The 15,164-nt window shown below is 40.5% G+C and overlaps 1 protein-coding gene across 2 annotated transcripts; it reads right to left on the reverse strand.

Annotated features, from left to right (window-relative positions):
• Positions 1–4,004: 4,004 nt before the first annotated feature.
• myoz2a (myozenin 2a) lies at positions 4,005–14,977 on the reverse strand. 2 transcript variants are annotated; one of them, XM_040012225.1, is made up of 6 exons: positions 12,960–14,977; positions 12,026–12,109; positions 11,132–11,298; positions 7,262–7,406; positions 5,201–5,384; positions 4,005–4,537 (listed from the first exon to the last, which is right to left on the reverse strand). In XM_040012225.1, exons 2-6 carry the CDS (start codon positions 12,105–12,107, stop codon positions 4,312–4,314), a joined length of 804 nt encoding a protein of 267 aa, XP_039868159.1. In that variant the 5' UTR covers positions 12,108–12,109; positions 12,960–14,977; the 3' UTR covers positions 4,005–4,311. The 2 variants fall into 2 exon arrangements, with proteins under 2 accessions (XP_039868159.1, XP_039868158.1); XM_040012224.1 differs by lacking the exon at positions 12,960–14,977 and having other exon boundaries at positions 12,026–12,953.
• Positions 14,978–15,164: the final 187 nt, after the last annotated feature.

The raw sequence follows: 15,164 nt of genomic DNA on the forward strand, positions 1-15,164 counted from the left end.
AAAAAACATGACTCTAACATCTCTACTTCTTGCATCTGTTGAACACACCCAAAAACTGTACGTTTCCATCTTGTCAGGGTTCTTATTGCATAACAAGTGATAACTTGATATCTATTGGGTGTTTGTGTACTCATTCTTTTGCTCCAAAGGCATTTTATTTTTGAAGGACTGTCCTCTGAGATTTCGACATGCTATCACGAGTGTCTCTCCCTGGTGCTCTTATTCAAAGCAAATCTTTTTATCAGTGGTGTTAAAGACTCTACAATGTCTTTTAACTTAACAAGGCGACGGCCTATTAACTTCACATCAGTGATCATGATTGACTACGATAGTAGTCAAACAGTAGTTTGTCTTTGCCAGCATAAAAAGGATTTGTTTTTATGCTGACAAAGAAAGGATATTTTGAAAAATGGGAAATTTTAAAGGAACCCAGTGAAAATCTAGAGAGAGCTGTAGATTTACACAAGAACCAGCAATATCCCAATTAGTAGATGCTCTGCTCTACGTCCTGAGTCATAGCTGCCCCAAGGAAGCTATTTTGAACATGGAATCTGGAGTCCTGGAATCCACATTTCTAAACAACTGCAGATTTCCAGATCAAACAGTTGTTTGTAAGTACAAATTATTTGGATGTGTCACCACTCAGGCCAGTTATGGAAGAAGACCCAAACTGTCATCCTCAGATGAGAGGAAATTGGTTAGGATGTAGAGTTGGATGTCTCAAAACCGGTCTTGCTCTCAAGACTTCGAGAACACTTTTACGTGGTCTTGGTCTTGTCTTGGTCTCGCTGTCTTGGTCTTGCTGTCTCAGATCGACAATGGTCAGGAGATTTGGAGTCAACAGTATCCATGACACACAATGTAACATTTAATAATGTGTCCTGCGCAAAAGCATCAGCTCTAAGAGCCGTGCTTAGAGAGTGCTTTGTAGTGAATCTGAAGAGTTGCCTCCCATTGAGCGAGAGCCGGCTCCTCACTTAATTTCCTTTCGCTGCCACACAGTGGCTCAGCTATGCTCCAATCCCTCCATATTGTGGCCAATCACATGCGAGGATATAGGATAATATCATTATGTGAAAAACAGAGAGGGTGAGAGACGCGATAGTCAAGTGGAGCGTGCGTCTGTCCTCTCAGTAAGTGAGTGAGACAGTAGACAGCTCCAAATTACTATGACATCCATGCCCATAATGAGTGTATGTAAACTTCTGACCACAACTGTAAGAGAGCAAAGGATTATAAGTTTAATCTCCTGTTCAAAGACTCCATAAGAGTCCATTGCTGAACCTACATCCAACCTTGTTTGGGACAATCCACTATCCCGGGCAAACTGTAGCTCTAGCCTGTACCTACTGTTCTATTTCATGTCAAGGCGAATGTGCCTCAGGGGAGACCGGTTGCAGTTTGACACAAATAATCGAATCGTCTGGCTTCCCCAACCCCCAGCTAGGGTCTCTGCCAATAATATTTCCAGTGCTGCGTTTTGATAATGGCTACATTCAAAGTTCAAAGTGAGTTTGTGCCTGGTGCTGATAAACACTGCTCGATATCCGCTGTGGTACTTGGCTGGGCTATTGGAAGCGTTGGATGCTAGGCGGTGTGCTGTACAAACAGTTTTCCTGAAGAGACTGGTTAGAGGAATTCAGTTGGACAAAAAAAGGGAGTGGTAGCCAAAGCTGCACATACCAAAGGCTCTCCAACAGTGACAAGGAACGCCTACACTGGCCTGAGTCACATGGCTGCAAAATATCTGACAGGCATTTCTTATTTCATTTTTGGCAGCAGGAACAGAACCACTTTAACAGAAATCAGCAGCTAAGTATGCAGCAGTGTTGCAAATAGTCAAGGTTTCATTATATAGCAAAGCAAGTTATCTTTATCAAAGGATGATTGATAAACTTGATAAACTTAACTGAAAGCTAATTCAAGGCAATCAACTTACCTGAAATCAAAATGACACCTTGTCACAGTGATTGGCAGTTGTAGCCAACCTACAGCAGATGAGATCTGTCATAACTGAGAGCTTTTAGCTGTTAAACCTCCTGACCGTTCAGTATCGTTTAGTATTGTCTGTTTGGTATTTCCCACTCATATTTCCATCAGTTGGGCTTGAGTTGTAAAATATACACACATCACAAGACCAAGCAAAATTACTATTCACTATTTACATAAAAGAATAAGATCTTGAAAAAATAGAAATAAGAAAAAAATAGTGATAATTTCGCCAAAGTAAAAAAAAGGCTATTGAAGTATTAAACACAATAAAGTGCAATGTTACTTTCATGAAACATAGGTTATCAAAGTATGCTGTGTAAGTATGTCAAATATAGAAACTCTGGTTATGTAAATGAAAATTTAAATTAAACATTTATGTAAATTCAATTCAATTTATGTAACTTCAAACACAGGTACATCAGAGGCTACTTAAGAGTGATCTATATCAGATATTATGAAAGAATCATGTTACCTAGCAACCATCTGCCAACAGGCTAAAATGATCATTTTTTTGGCAATTATGCACATATGACAATTTATAAAAGCATCTTATCATTCTTTCACCTAATCTGTATCCATGAAAGTTGAATTTTGCTTGATATAGTTTGGCACATTCACACTGCCTGACAACCACCTAGCAATGTGCTAATATGATCTGCTTTTAGCCTTTATGTGCCTACAGTTCGATATGAAAGCGTCCTTTCATTTTAATTTCATGTAAGCAACATCTCATTTATATACCTATTTTTTGCATATAAACAACATCTGTCCTCCATAGAGTTTTTTAATCTTATCAATATGTTTCAGTGTATCTCTTTGACATCACCAAGAATAGAGCATGGCCATGTAATATTCATATTACTGCTAGTACCAGGTTGATTTGATTTGTGTAATTTGGCATACCTTTGCCTTTTCTTCCTGTTTCCATTTGTTAAGAATGGCCTCTTGACAGTCACCTTTCCACTGAGCCCATTTCTGATGAGGTGAGGGATCTCTCAGGTCCTATGTCAGGTCTTTGCTGTGTTTTTTAAAGCACATTTCTTTCAGATACTGTTTATCTTCAGTAGATAGCCTTTCAGTTCTGCCAATAGTTCTTTTGTCTTCCATCAAGTTTCCTCAAATTTTTTAAGGACACACTGCACACCATTGACAGCTATCTCAGGATTTTGGTCAATAGCTCATCAGGAATCACATTGTTGGTGAAAAAAGTATTTTGTGCCTGCCAAACTGTCAGTCAAACTATCATTTCTTAAATAGATTCAACTAAAGAAATGGGAATCAGCTGTTTGTTTTTGTCACATGCTACTAGTGACAAAGTGCCGAAAGATATAATTTTAAACGGATTAATAGAAACACTTAGTTAGCCTGACAGTATGCTACTATACTAGCTGCTTTAAGCAAAAGAATATTGTATGAAGAGATGGTGCTTGAGTATACATGAACAAAATTCCAATAATTTCTTTAATTTCTATTTTATTTTATTTTATTAATTTTTCTCTCTGAATAGCCATAAGATAACGGCACAATATCTATTCGCCCCAAATGTAACATGTATGGTATCTGGAATAAATCTGGCTGCTTAAGCTTGTTGTAGCTGGGGTGCCTTCCAAAATAGGCTGTTGTGGTAGTAAACAGAAAGACAGCGGCCACAGCTTATCAAACGTCAATCTTTCTTCTGCTTGGCATAGCCAAAAGGTGAGAGACACATCAGTCAAGTCGCTCATATCGCTGAAGCAGATTTGATTTGTCAGGCAGTGTAACCTTGAGGCACGTTACACTGGCTCACATGGATCTCTGGCCTCTCACACACTATGATAACTGAGAAATTTGCATAGGACTATGGCACAAAAATGCACCGTCCTTCACTGGAGCTAGCTCATACCAACCCGTATCGCACACATACATATTGCATTCTGTTCCCTTTCCCAAAACAGAAATGTGCAATTTTTTTCCCTTTGACAGAAACTTACAATTCTTTTGAAACCAATTAAAAGGAAAATCAAAAATTCTGATTGGATTTTTGATCATTGTACGCCACTTTATTGAGCAAAAATGTGAGATAAAATCTGTTTATGAAAATCAATATACAACAGTTTTCAGTAGTGTGTCTGTCTAATGTACACAGTGATTTTTTTAAATTATTCCCTGCAGTGCAACTGTTAACATCAGTGGAAAGACCAAAGGGTGCTACATACACGCTAACTTGAACCAGCAACACCCAACAGGATGCTCTGTTCTGACTCCAGCATCACTCCACAAACAACAACCTCAGGTTAAGCAACTAAGTAGACAGCATCTCTGTGTGACTTCAACACGGGTTCAAAGGTCTTCTGACTCAGGGATGAGCGCATTCTCGACAGAAACATTAGGGAGGGGGACTGGACCACCCGTAGACACCCACCCCAGAGCAGCTCTGTTGAAGGAGGGTCGAATTACCGGGGTGTCCCCTTGGAGCTCCGGGAGCTCTGGGAGGATTTCTACCTGAAGGGTCTTGACAGGAGGAGGCCTGGGTGCTTTGCTGAAACCACCGAAAGGGGTTGCCACCCTGGAGATGACAAAGCCACGGTGTTAACAGCAGACAACATGTGCTAATGAGAGAAACTTGAAGTGACATTTGAAGTGATGCAATTAATTAAAGCCAAGCAAAGACATTGACCCGGGGACATTTCTAAGATACAGTTGCTGAGTGTGAGAAACACTGTGCAACGAATGAGGTGAAGGACAGTATTTTCTTTGCTCACTCACCACTTGCATTCATGCTATATTAAAGCAAGAATGTATAATTCAGAGAGAGTTAGACTTTTGAATGGATGCGATTTACATTCATAAATAGTAAAACACACCCTCAACAGTTATATATTTAAATGTTTTATTGTTATAACTTCACTTTTAACTCCTAATTTCCATTTGTGTTTCCATTTGATCACCTGTTTCAGGGATGTCAGACTTATTTTACATCGTGGGCCACATAAGGTCTGCTTTGATTCAAGTTCGTGCAAAGAAGTTTAACTGTGCATTTAATCTCAGGGCTATCTTTTACATGATTATTTTGATCTAGTATGAATGGTCATGGGTGAGGCCTTTATCAGTAGGAAAATCTGTAAAACTTCATTTAAAAGTCCAAAATATAAGCCCTCTTTCACATTTGAAAGGATGATTCTGGCCCTCGGGCCTTATATTTGACACATCTGACCTATTTGGGCATTACCTGTTGAAGCTTTTGTACCCTGGCAGGTCTTGTTGAGGTGCCAGCTCTGGCATGCGGGTGATGAGAGTGTCAGCCAAGGCAGGGTCATTGATGATGGCCTGCTCCCAGGGTGAGTGGTAGGACTTTGGCACAGCTGTACTGTTGAACTTCTCCGGAGGGATGTCTTTCAAAGGACCTCCATACCCTGGATAAATTATACAACACTGGCAGTGAAGGCATGTGGGGCTTTTCTGTTTTTCTATGTCAAATAATGACCAGGCGTTGGCTTTTTCCACACGGTTCGCTAACCAGAACTTAGTGAGAGTCAAGTTCAAAAGAACGTACTGTCCAAAGAAAGCAGATCCTTCACTTTCATCTCAGATCTGAAGAAAACTTGAGTTCAGAAGTGAAAAAACGTTTCCCCTTTCCACCATCTGTAACTGTTAAACTTTTAACTGATTTTGGTTTGTCTTTTAGTTTGACTGCATGTAAATACAAAAGAACAAAGAGATCAGGTCATTTCAGACTAAAGGAAAGTGACATTTTAAAAAAAATATCTTCATCTGTATTTTGTTACAAATGTGTACCTAATTTAACAGCAGTCTAAGTGTCCTGTCTTTCTTCTTTAGCTCCTTTTTTTCTCATTAAAGTTCACAGCCAAACAGAATAAAGGCACAGCTTCCCCGTGTTTGTGCGTGTGGGTGTGTGGATGCATGCCTGCATGTATGTCTCCCCACATACACTGTGTGTGTTGATGGGAGAGTCCAATCGAAAGTACTATCCTTCAAACCCAGCGCTTCACTCAGGGGGGCTTGCAAGCTTGGCGTTACATAACACGGGCCGCTGTGTCACGTCCTAACCCCTCACAATGAACAATTCCCCCTTCCTGAGTTTATGTTTTGCCCTGAGGAGGAAGCAGGAGAAACCAAACAGACCTGTGGGGAAGTTTACAGATTTTTTTTGGTAGGGGGGGAATAATCTATGACAAAACACTGTGTAAAAATGTTTCTGAGGCCATGGGATATTATTCCTGTGGTTGGACGTTTGGCTAAGCTGATACTTTCGTGGGAAAGGATGATTACACCCCAGTTTCATGCAGGGATAAAAGAAGGAACTAAACCAAAAAGGAAATGTGAAAAAAAAAAACAGCAATTGGCTTAATTAGTATCCAAGTGGCCTGATAACTAAAGGCACGTTTGCTTATTCCTTTTTCCATTGTTGAAAAATGGCACAAAAATAACTTTTTGTGAAGTTTCCGGTGTTTAACTGTTGAAATGGGCTTACTGTATATGACTATTGCCTGGCATGCACTCCTACAGTAAGTGGATGAGTGGGCTATTTTAAACATAATTCCCATTTGATACCTGATGCACTTTGGCCGGATTTCTGCTACAGTTGGACTGACTTCATTCACATACTCTGGGGTCTGTGTCTGGTCCACAAATAGCACCCCACCCTAGTGTCAACACGGTCATCCTTAAATCATGGTTTTGTGTCAGCTGAGCAAAATTAGGACATGAGGGAGGATGTGAGTGCACAGCTGATGGTATCAGCAGCACAAGAGCCAAACAGGAAACGGTTTCCGTGAGTAAAACTCAACGAATTTTAGAATGATGGTAAGAGCTGATTGCAATAAGGACAGCTGAATAAAAGGAGTAGACATGAGAGAAGGGAGTAGGATGAATATATAAAAATAAATAAAGGAGTCAGGCTCAGAGAGGGAGAACAGAAATGTGTAATCATATTTAGCCCGAGGCCAGCAGATTCCAGGCAAAGAAGAAAATTGTTTTCCTGCACGATCAAAGCCTGCTTGAGTACAAACAACGAGAAACAGTTGAATCCATATCAAAACACGGCACATCTAGTACTTTGTGCAGAGCACATGTGCGCAGTCACTCCGCTGGGAGCTGTACTTAGCATTCATCATACAGCAAAAAGACCAAAGTTTAGTACAACACAATTAACGCAAACAGGTTAAATGGATAGGAACAGCTGAATATAAGTCAGTAGTATATCACTGCTGTATGATTTTGAGTCCTTGGAAAGTTTTTTCAGTGCACTGTATCACACAGCTGTACCTACCCGGGGCAATGCTGGTGGGATCTGGCACCATTTCCATAGCTGTTGTGTCACATGTCACTTTCGGTGGCTGGTCAACACCTACGTTGTTCTGGCTGCTGTGGCTGTCAGTGGTATTCCCAGTCTCAGTTTGGAAGATGGCAAGGCTCTACAAGAAAGATCAAAGAGGTCATTCGGGCCCACAAAAAAGGTTTGAAACCATTTATCAATCAGTTGATTCCTGACAATTCATATCAACGTTTCACACGATTTTTGGAACATTTTCGACAGCATTTGTTTGGTTACTTGGTAACAGGAGAAACAAGCAGCAAACATCTTGCCATCTTTGAGGTTAATATGACATAAAAATGGATAACCATGACATGCATATCAAAGTTTAGAAGTCATAAATTTAAACAGTAAATCAGTTGTATCTTCATTGCAGTGATATCACATGATAAGCACATAACAGATCTTCAATTTTCCACGTTTTCCTTAAACAAAGGAGCTATCTGTTTGTCCAGTTGTCTGTCCATTTGCCCTCTACATTCGAAATACTATTCTCTGGACTGAGATGAAATGTACTGCAGCCCCAGCACCCGGCTTTTCATCCCCTCTGAAAGATATTTATGATGATTTACTCGAGGATTTCCTCAGGAAATGTTGACAACTTGAAACAAAATCCTTCTATTACCCAGAGCAATAAACAAACCGAGATATCTAAGTCCTTCATACATCAAAGATGAGGGGAAAAACTTCTCTTGAGCATAATAGTTATTTTATCTGTGGACTTAAGGGGGGCATTGAAAAGTACACAAGGGAACCACACAACTAAATTAAAGAGGACATAACTAGGGATCCTAATAATTAGATATAACAGAGAGAAACCTGGCTTTACTTGATTTTGCTGTGCGCTGTGAGACATGAACTTCTTTGTGTGACCAGATCAGCGAATGGTACCGCTGAGAAAAGAAAATGCTAACTTGGCGTGTTGCCCATCCATACACAAAGGAACATTAATAAAACCACTTATGACCAACTGCACGACTTGTGCTACAGACACACTGCCCTGTGTTTGTGGCACAAGCAATATAAACACTCGAAGTGCTTATACTTTGTCAGGATGTAAGGTGGAATGTTTTTCATGTTTTGGTGAAACAAGATGTATTAGGAAAGGGATAATCGGGCATGAAAAATATGCACGCTAGCAATGTGGAATTCTTACGGTACCCTCTTAATCTTTATCCCTACAAATGATCATAAATTTATGTGCATTTCAATGATTTGCCGGCGGCTTCCAAGATGGCGGCGCGTGAACAACGCGAGGCTCAGTGTCTCTCCGGAAGGCGTTGCAGAGGGTCGGAGAAGGGTCGTGAAAACTGCCCAGCGCATCGCCGGAGCACCACTTCCTGCCATAAAAGACATCTACAGGAAGCGGTGTCTGAAAAGGGCTGGGAAAATCATCAGAGACCCCAGTCACCCATCGCATGGACTCCTCACCCTCCTGCCCTCTGGGAGGCGCTACAGGAGCCTCCGGACTAAGACCCAGCGTTGCCAACTCCTCAGTAAGGAAAATCGCTATTGGCTGTCCTAAAAGTCGCCAAATGACGTCATCGCCTAATTTGCATAATTGGTCATGCTAATGTATTTGTAACCTATGCTGTTGGAGAGAGAAATAACATCGTGGAAGAGACATAAAGTGAGTAAAAAAACGTCCTAAATGCAGTTAGAATTTATTTAGAACTACAAATTAAATTTATTTTAGCAATTATTGTTTTTTAATGTCACAATTCCAACCCTTCTCCTTTATCTGGGCCTGGACCGGCAAAAGTGACCCGAGATTGGCACTCTGGTGGAGTTACTGTGTGTGTTTATAAGTAGTTTTAAACCTTGTGATCCACAAAACAGCATAACATTAAAAGAAGAACTGACTGTGGTACAGTCAGTGCGGGAGCAGCGGCTTCGCTCATGCGCGATTCATTTGCCTTTTGGACGCACAGGTGTGAACGTCTCCTGCCCTGATAGCAGCTGGGGGAGGACTATCCTCCGCCTGGGAGCGCTTTGGCACGGGCGAGGTGCCCACCGCAGCACCGCTGCTTGTTGAGAGTAAGAGCGATACGCGTTTTCACGTCAAAAAGTCGTCATAAATAAGTCTCCAATAACACCAGAAAAAGTCGCCAGGTTTGTCGCTAGTCGCTCTTTAGAAAAAAGTCGCTAAGGGGGTCTGAAAACTCGCTAAATATAGCGACAAGGTCGCTAAGTTGGCAACACTGCTAAGACCACCAGGTACCGGAACAGCTTCTTCCCCACAGCCGTCAGACTCCTGAACTCTGCCTCCTGACATCTGACCCACGTTAAACTCATGGACTGGACATACACACACCCACAATGGACAACTGTACCCTCAAACACACAATAATAACATGGACTGAACCACCACTCACAACCACTAGCACTTTATATAGCCTCTGTAGAAACTATCTACACCCTCACTTATCGTAACTGCACTACTGTATAGCTCTGTGTAAATAATCATTCTGTACATACGATCATTTTTAACCCTACAACTGTTTACAACTTGCATAGTTCCCATTTCTGTATAACTGTATATCTCAGATTTCTGTAAAGTTATTTATTTCATATTCTGTATAGTTTTTCATATTTATATCCTGTACATAGCTTGTACTCACTACAGCCTGTACATACTTATAGTTATAGAATATTCACAACATACTTCATACAGTGTACATTATAACATACCATAATAGACCCATTTCTGTAATTTATTTACATATCTATATTATTGCTAATATATATTGTAATATATCTATATCACTAAAGCACTTCTGGATGGATGCAAACTGCATTTCGTTGCCCTGTACCTGTGCATGTGCAATGACAATAAAGTTGAATTCTATTCTATTCTACTCTATTAGTTGTGCAGTTTAATGAGATTATCTGCTTATTTGCTGTCTTATCAGGAGTTAGGTGGTTAAAAGATTTAAAGATTGCAACCTTGGGTGCTAAAGAATTGACCGATAGAGATGCCAAGAACTGCCTCCAAAAGTGACTGAATCCCCTTAGAATCCAGTATGTAAATGCTCAGCTTTAGACCAGAGATGAACGTGTCTCCAACCTATTACAAAAGACAGCTTGGGTTTGTATTAAAAGTTTAAGTTCTGCATGATTAAAAGCATGGCCTGCTTTTAGTAACCGGTCAGCACCAGGCCGGTAGCCATCTTTAGACTTCATCTTAGTTAATCTTAGTGGCTGAACTGGACCTCAAAAGTGTGTTTGTGATCTTGATCCTTTCTGGGGCCTTTTAATTAAAATATCTGACTCACATTATTGTTTAATGTGAGCTACAGTGGCCACATTAATGCTTTAAAGTATCCGTTAACAGCTACGTATGGGATTTACATGCTGTTAGGTTGTGGTGATCGATAAATAAACTTTAGTTTATTTATTTATCTTAAACTGGTACAGTTCAAACAAAGAAGATATGAAATGTGGATTATAAAGTTGTAGAGGACAGATTCTTTTTTGGGGGGGGTTGATTGTTGGGTTGGTTGTGTTGGTTAATTTGATTAGTTTGGTTGGTGTTTGGGTTGCGTTGGGTTGATCAGCTTAGTTGGTTAGATTAGGGTGATTGGTTCGTCTGGTTAGTCAGTTTGTTTGATTTAATTAGTTTTTATCTTTTGAGAGAGTCAAGGTAACTGGCTAGCAAATCTTCCTGATAAGGTAGCCTGCTACTGCCTACAGCTTTAACTGTAGTTCCTACGCAAACATGAACAAGGACTCGATTTTGGGACCTATTGTTGAAAAAGAAGATTTTTTTTCCCCAATATCTAAAGATTTCTTTAAGATAATAATTTAGACCACAGTTGTTCTTACATTCAGCTGTGTGTTGTTTTGGTTCTGGATGCTCTCAAAAGTGTATTTTTCTGATCGTCTCTGACGCATTTTGAAGAGACGGGAGCCCCGGTTGGAGGCGAAAGACAGCTCCTCCAGCATTATGTCCTTAGGCACACTCATCTTCTTTCCCAGATCCATTTCTATATCTGAACAGAAGGAAACAAAACAAGAGACTAAACAACTTGTGTTTATTCAGTGCTTGAATCAGACTTCTGACAAGACAAATTTATTTTCACGATTCCTATACTCCCACCTATGCTGAATCAAATTAAATCCAAACAGGAAAAAAAAAAACCTCCCTGCACAAAAGAAAAAATCCTGTACATGGCTGCTGACTTAGCATTCCTGCCAGTATGATGAACGAGGAATTATCTTCCCTCGTAATCAGCTCATGTTCAGTGCTTGTTTTATGGTTTGCTCCGCATGCTAGCTACTGCATGCTGATCATGGAGATGTCATCGGCCTATATTCAAGCGTGAGACACATAATTTGCCAGAATATCTTTCAGCTGTCAGTAGCCTTCAGACCCTCCCCATCCCCAAGGCGCACAGTTGTCCACGCCCTGAAATAGCGTGTTCAAAGGAGAACGACAAAGGATTAGTTACTATGAGCCATAAAAGTAGTCATTTGCTTATTTATAGGATCATAGAGGGGAAGGTTGGCAACTGTTTTGCTAGAAAATGATGGACTCATGCCTTTTATAAAGTAAATTTTGGAGAATTTGACAGTAAGGCTAACAGATCTGTACTGTAACTTACGGCGTTGTTAACTCCTTGTCTTTGTTTACATGTTTAATGAAGAAGGTAAGAACAGAATGTGGGAGGTCAGAGGGATCAGGAAAACATGCAAGTGAAGAGGAAACGATACAGCTACCTTCTTGGGCTTGAACCTCCCTGCAGATTGCTGCTGCCTGCATTTTCCTCTCTCTGGTTGTCATGGTGGAGAACTGTGACATGGCTGCCATTGGGGAGATTGGGGTGAGGCAAAAAGTCACAGGAGACAGTGCACATCAGTACAATCTGTTCAAATGTACAATCAAAGACAAAAGCAAGGCAGCTGCATGTTAGTCATCAAACACCCACAACACGCACAAAATCCCACCGAAGCAGATAGAATTTATCAAGGCAGTGAAAAGGGCAAAGTTAGCACTTCCCTTTAAATAACCTTGGGCTGTTAAACGCCAAGCACATGCTCTGCAGATATGGCAACCAGCAGTGTCAGGGGCGTCTCGGAATCGATATGTTTGAAATTACCCAAGTGGGCTGAAAGGACAGGGATGCAGAGCATGGTGTTGTCACATCGAACATGTGAGATAGCAGATTAGAGAGCAAATCGGAAAGTTTACACCGAGGTGTCGGAGAACACGAGTGTTTTATTAGAATCCAAAATGCTTTTCACAAAGCAAAGAACAATTCCTCAAAGAACCAACGAGCATTTCACAACAAGTCTTCAAATTACCATCACTTAGAAATCAGTTGATAACAGACAAGGTTGCAAAATGCTTTACCTCCAATACGCTGTTGTGTAGATATATATATGCTATTTATAGCTTTGCATTTGAGGTACATTCGCTTTAAATAAATCAGGACATATCCCATATATACAATTAAATTAATACAGAAAAAAGACATACATTTTCATGTATGTGTTCATTAAAAAAATAAATATAAAAGCAAGCTATCACACCAACAGTAAAATACAGAGGGACTGAGTGTAGGTGGCAGAGAGAGTCATGCTTGATTAAAAGTGAAAGTGTCACGTTAGACATGGACAGCACACCTGTGGAGAAGCCCAAGCGATGGCTTACCTGTCCTGAAGGACCCTCAGGGGGTTGTCTCAAGTTGTGCCTGTCTCCTCGGGGAAAGAAAGGTGAGGTCAGACCGGGTAGTGTGACCCGTGTGGGCGCTCACGCTCCCCGTTACTGAGGCTTGTGTTGGGGAGGGCAGCAAGTGGGGGCTGCAGCCTGTGAGTGACTGAATGAGTGGGTGGGTGGGTGTCAGTTTGTCTGTTGTCATTGGTATTTAGTTCACAAGCAGAGGGCGACTAAATTTAGACCGCTGCCACTACTACTTCACTTGCCCAACACCATCTCCCTTGGCCCGGTGTTATTACAGTAGCTCAGAATGAATCTGTGTTCATTTCAAAACAGGCAAACATTTACCTAGAGGGCACTTTTAGAGTTATTATGTAAAAAAAATGAGAATGAACTTAATGAAAAAAGCAAATAAATAAATAAAAGGCAAACACTTTTATTAGGCATACCTGTTACCCAGTCGGATAACTGCAACTCACTGCATTTAGGCATGTACAGTGCTGTGCAAAAGTCCTGAGCCGCCACTAATTTCTTTATATATTTGGAAAATATGAAGTAGGTGCAGAGATTGAAAATCAGTATTTGGTACGATCGCTTCCATTCTTCAACACAGTCTGAGCTCTCTTAGGCAGCTTTCTCGTCATTTCTTTAAGTAGCCTTCAGATATAGTTCTCCAAGCTTCTTAAAGGACGTTCAAAGAAGAAAGCCCACGCTGCAAGCTCTGCGGAGGCCATTGTGTTTGACTGCGAACCAGTGTGTGTTTTTCTATGCTGATATGCTTTTACAGCACTGGCAGTATTTGGGATCATTATCATGCTGAAAAATGAAGCTGTTACCAATTAGACAGAACCCCCACCATGCCATATAGATAGCCGAAGACACTCAGTGTTGTCCCTCGCTATCCTAACACATCAAAGATGTCTTGAACCACAAATTTCCCATTTGGATTAATCACTCTATGAGACCTGTTGCAACTGATTTTCAGTCTATTTCTTGTATAATCCGACTGTCTCTCCTCCATGTTTCCCTTTCTTCAGAATGCTTTCTTGACAGCCACCCTTCCACTGAGACCATTTCTGATGAGGCTTCATTGAACAAAAAGGACTGAAAATGAATGAAAAAGCAGCTAATGTCAAAAGAAAAACTTTGAAAGACCTTCAGAAAGACTAGAAAACTATTCTTCAAGAGCACACAAATTGCAAAAAAGTCTGGAAGCTAAAGAAGTAACAAATGTGGGGCGACTTTAGACTTGTGCAAAATAATTAAATCCATATTTAAGGTAATCAGTTACCTTAATTTCTTGAGTTCTGACAGCTTTAGGGAGTTTATATTGCATACATATCTGTATTACTAGATCTGTAGTTCGGATAAACTTAAATGAAAACCCTCTGGAAGATAAAGTGAGGATATATCTGGCAGTTGATAAGTGTTGGAGGAATTGGAGTTGCTCTAACCATACATAGGGCAATAATGTGTTGCCAGCTTGCAACTTTTCTAATAGACATGCATTGAAAAATGCTAAAGACATGAAAACTCGCTTAGTAAACCACTGACAAAGCTTTAACATCAAAATAAAGCTGTTTCAGCACTCAGGAAATTGCTATGCACAGCTAACATTAAATATATTCAGTGACATCCACCACGGGAACATGGTCCCCTCAGGGCTTGCAGACCAATCACATACTATTTGTTTTAAGTGCCATCATGTGATAAAGGAAGTACCAAAGTCTAATGGAATTCATTTACTTTATAATACCATCACAATGTTTCCAACGACCTTGCTACATTTAATTTAGTCTCATTTTCCCCCAGTTTTTTAAGAAGGCAGGCTGAGTTTGCGGCACATAGCAGAGCTATGTTGGATTCAGGGTTGGATATCAAGCTGAGTGGCATAACTGCACTGCATAGTGAACAGAAAGCTATGCCTGGGACACAGAATAATAATAAAGTTATGTCCCCAAAAGTTGATTCTGTTCATCTGGACATAGCGTGACTGAAGAAGTCACTTGGATGAGTTATGTTCAGCTGAACATAACTCATCCAAGTGACTTCTTCAGTCACGCTATGTCCAGATGAACAGAATCAACTTTTGGGGATTTTCTTACTTGGATAATTGAGCGTGCATCAAGACAATAAAATTACGTGTGCTACAGTGCTATGCACTTCAACAGGCTTCACCCCTTTAAAAAGCATTTGAAC

Source organism: Simochromis diagramma, unplaced genomic scaffold (assembly GCF_900408965.1).
Source record: "Simochromis diagramma unplaced genomic scaffold, fSimDia1.1 OVJJ01000604.1, whole genome shotgun sequence".
Lineage (NCBI taxonomy): Eukaryota > Metazoa > Chordata > Actinopteri > Cichliformes > Cichlidae > Simochromis > Simochromis diagramma.

Coding starts and splice junctions, on each gene's coding strand:
- myoz2a (XM_040012224.1), bottom strand. CDS start 12,116: ATGGCAGCCATGTCACAGTTCTCCACCATGACAACCAGAGAGAGGAAA. Junction 7,407..11,131: donor AAAACAACACACAGCTGAAT/GTAAGAACAACT, acceptor TCTTTCTTGTAG/AGCCTTGCCATCTTCCAAAC. Junction 4,538..5,200: donor GGGTACAAAAGCTTCAACAG/GTAATGCCCAAA, acceptor TGTCATCTCCAG/GGTGGCAACCCCTTTCGGTG.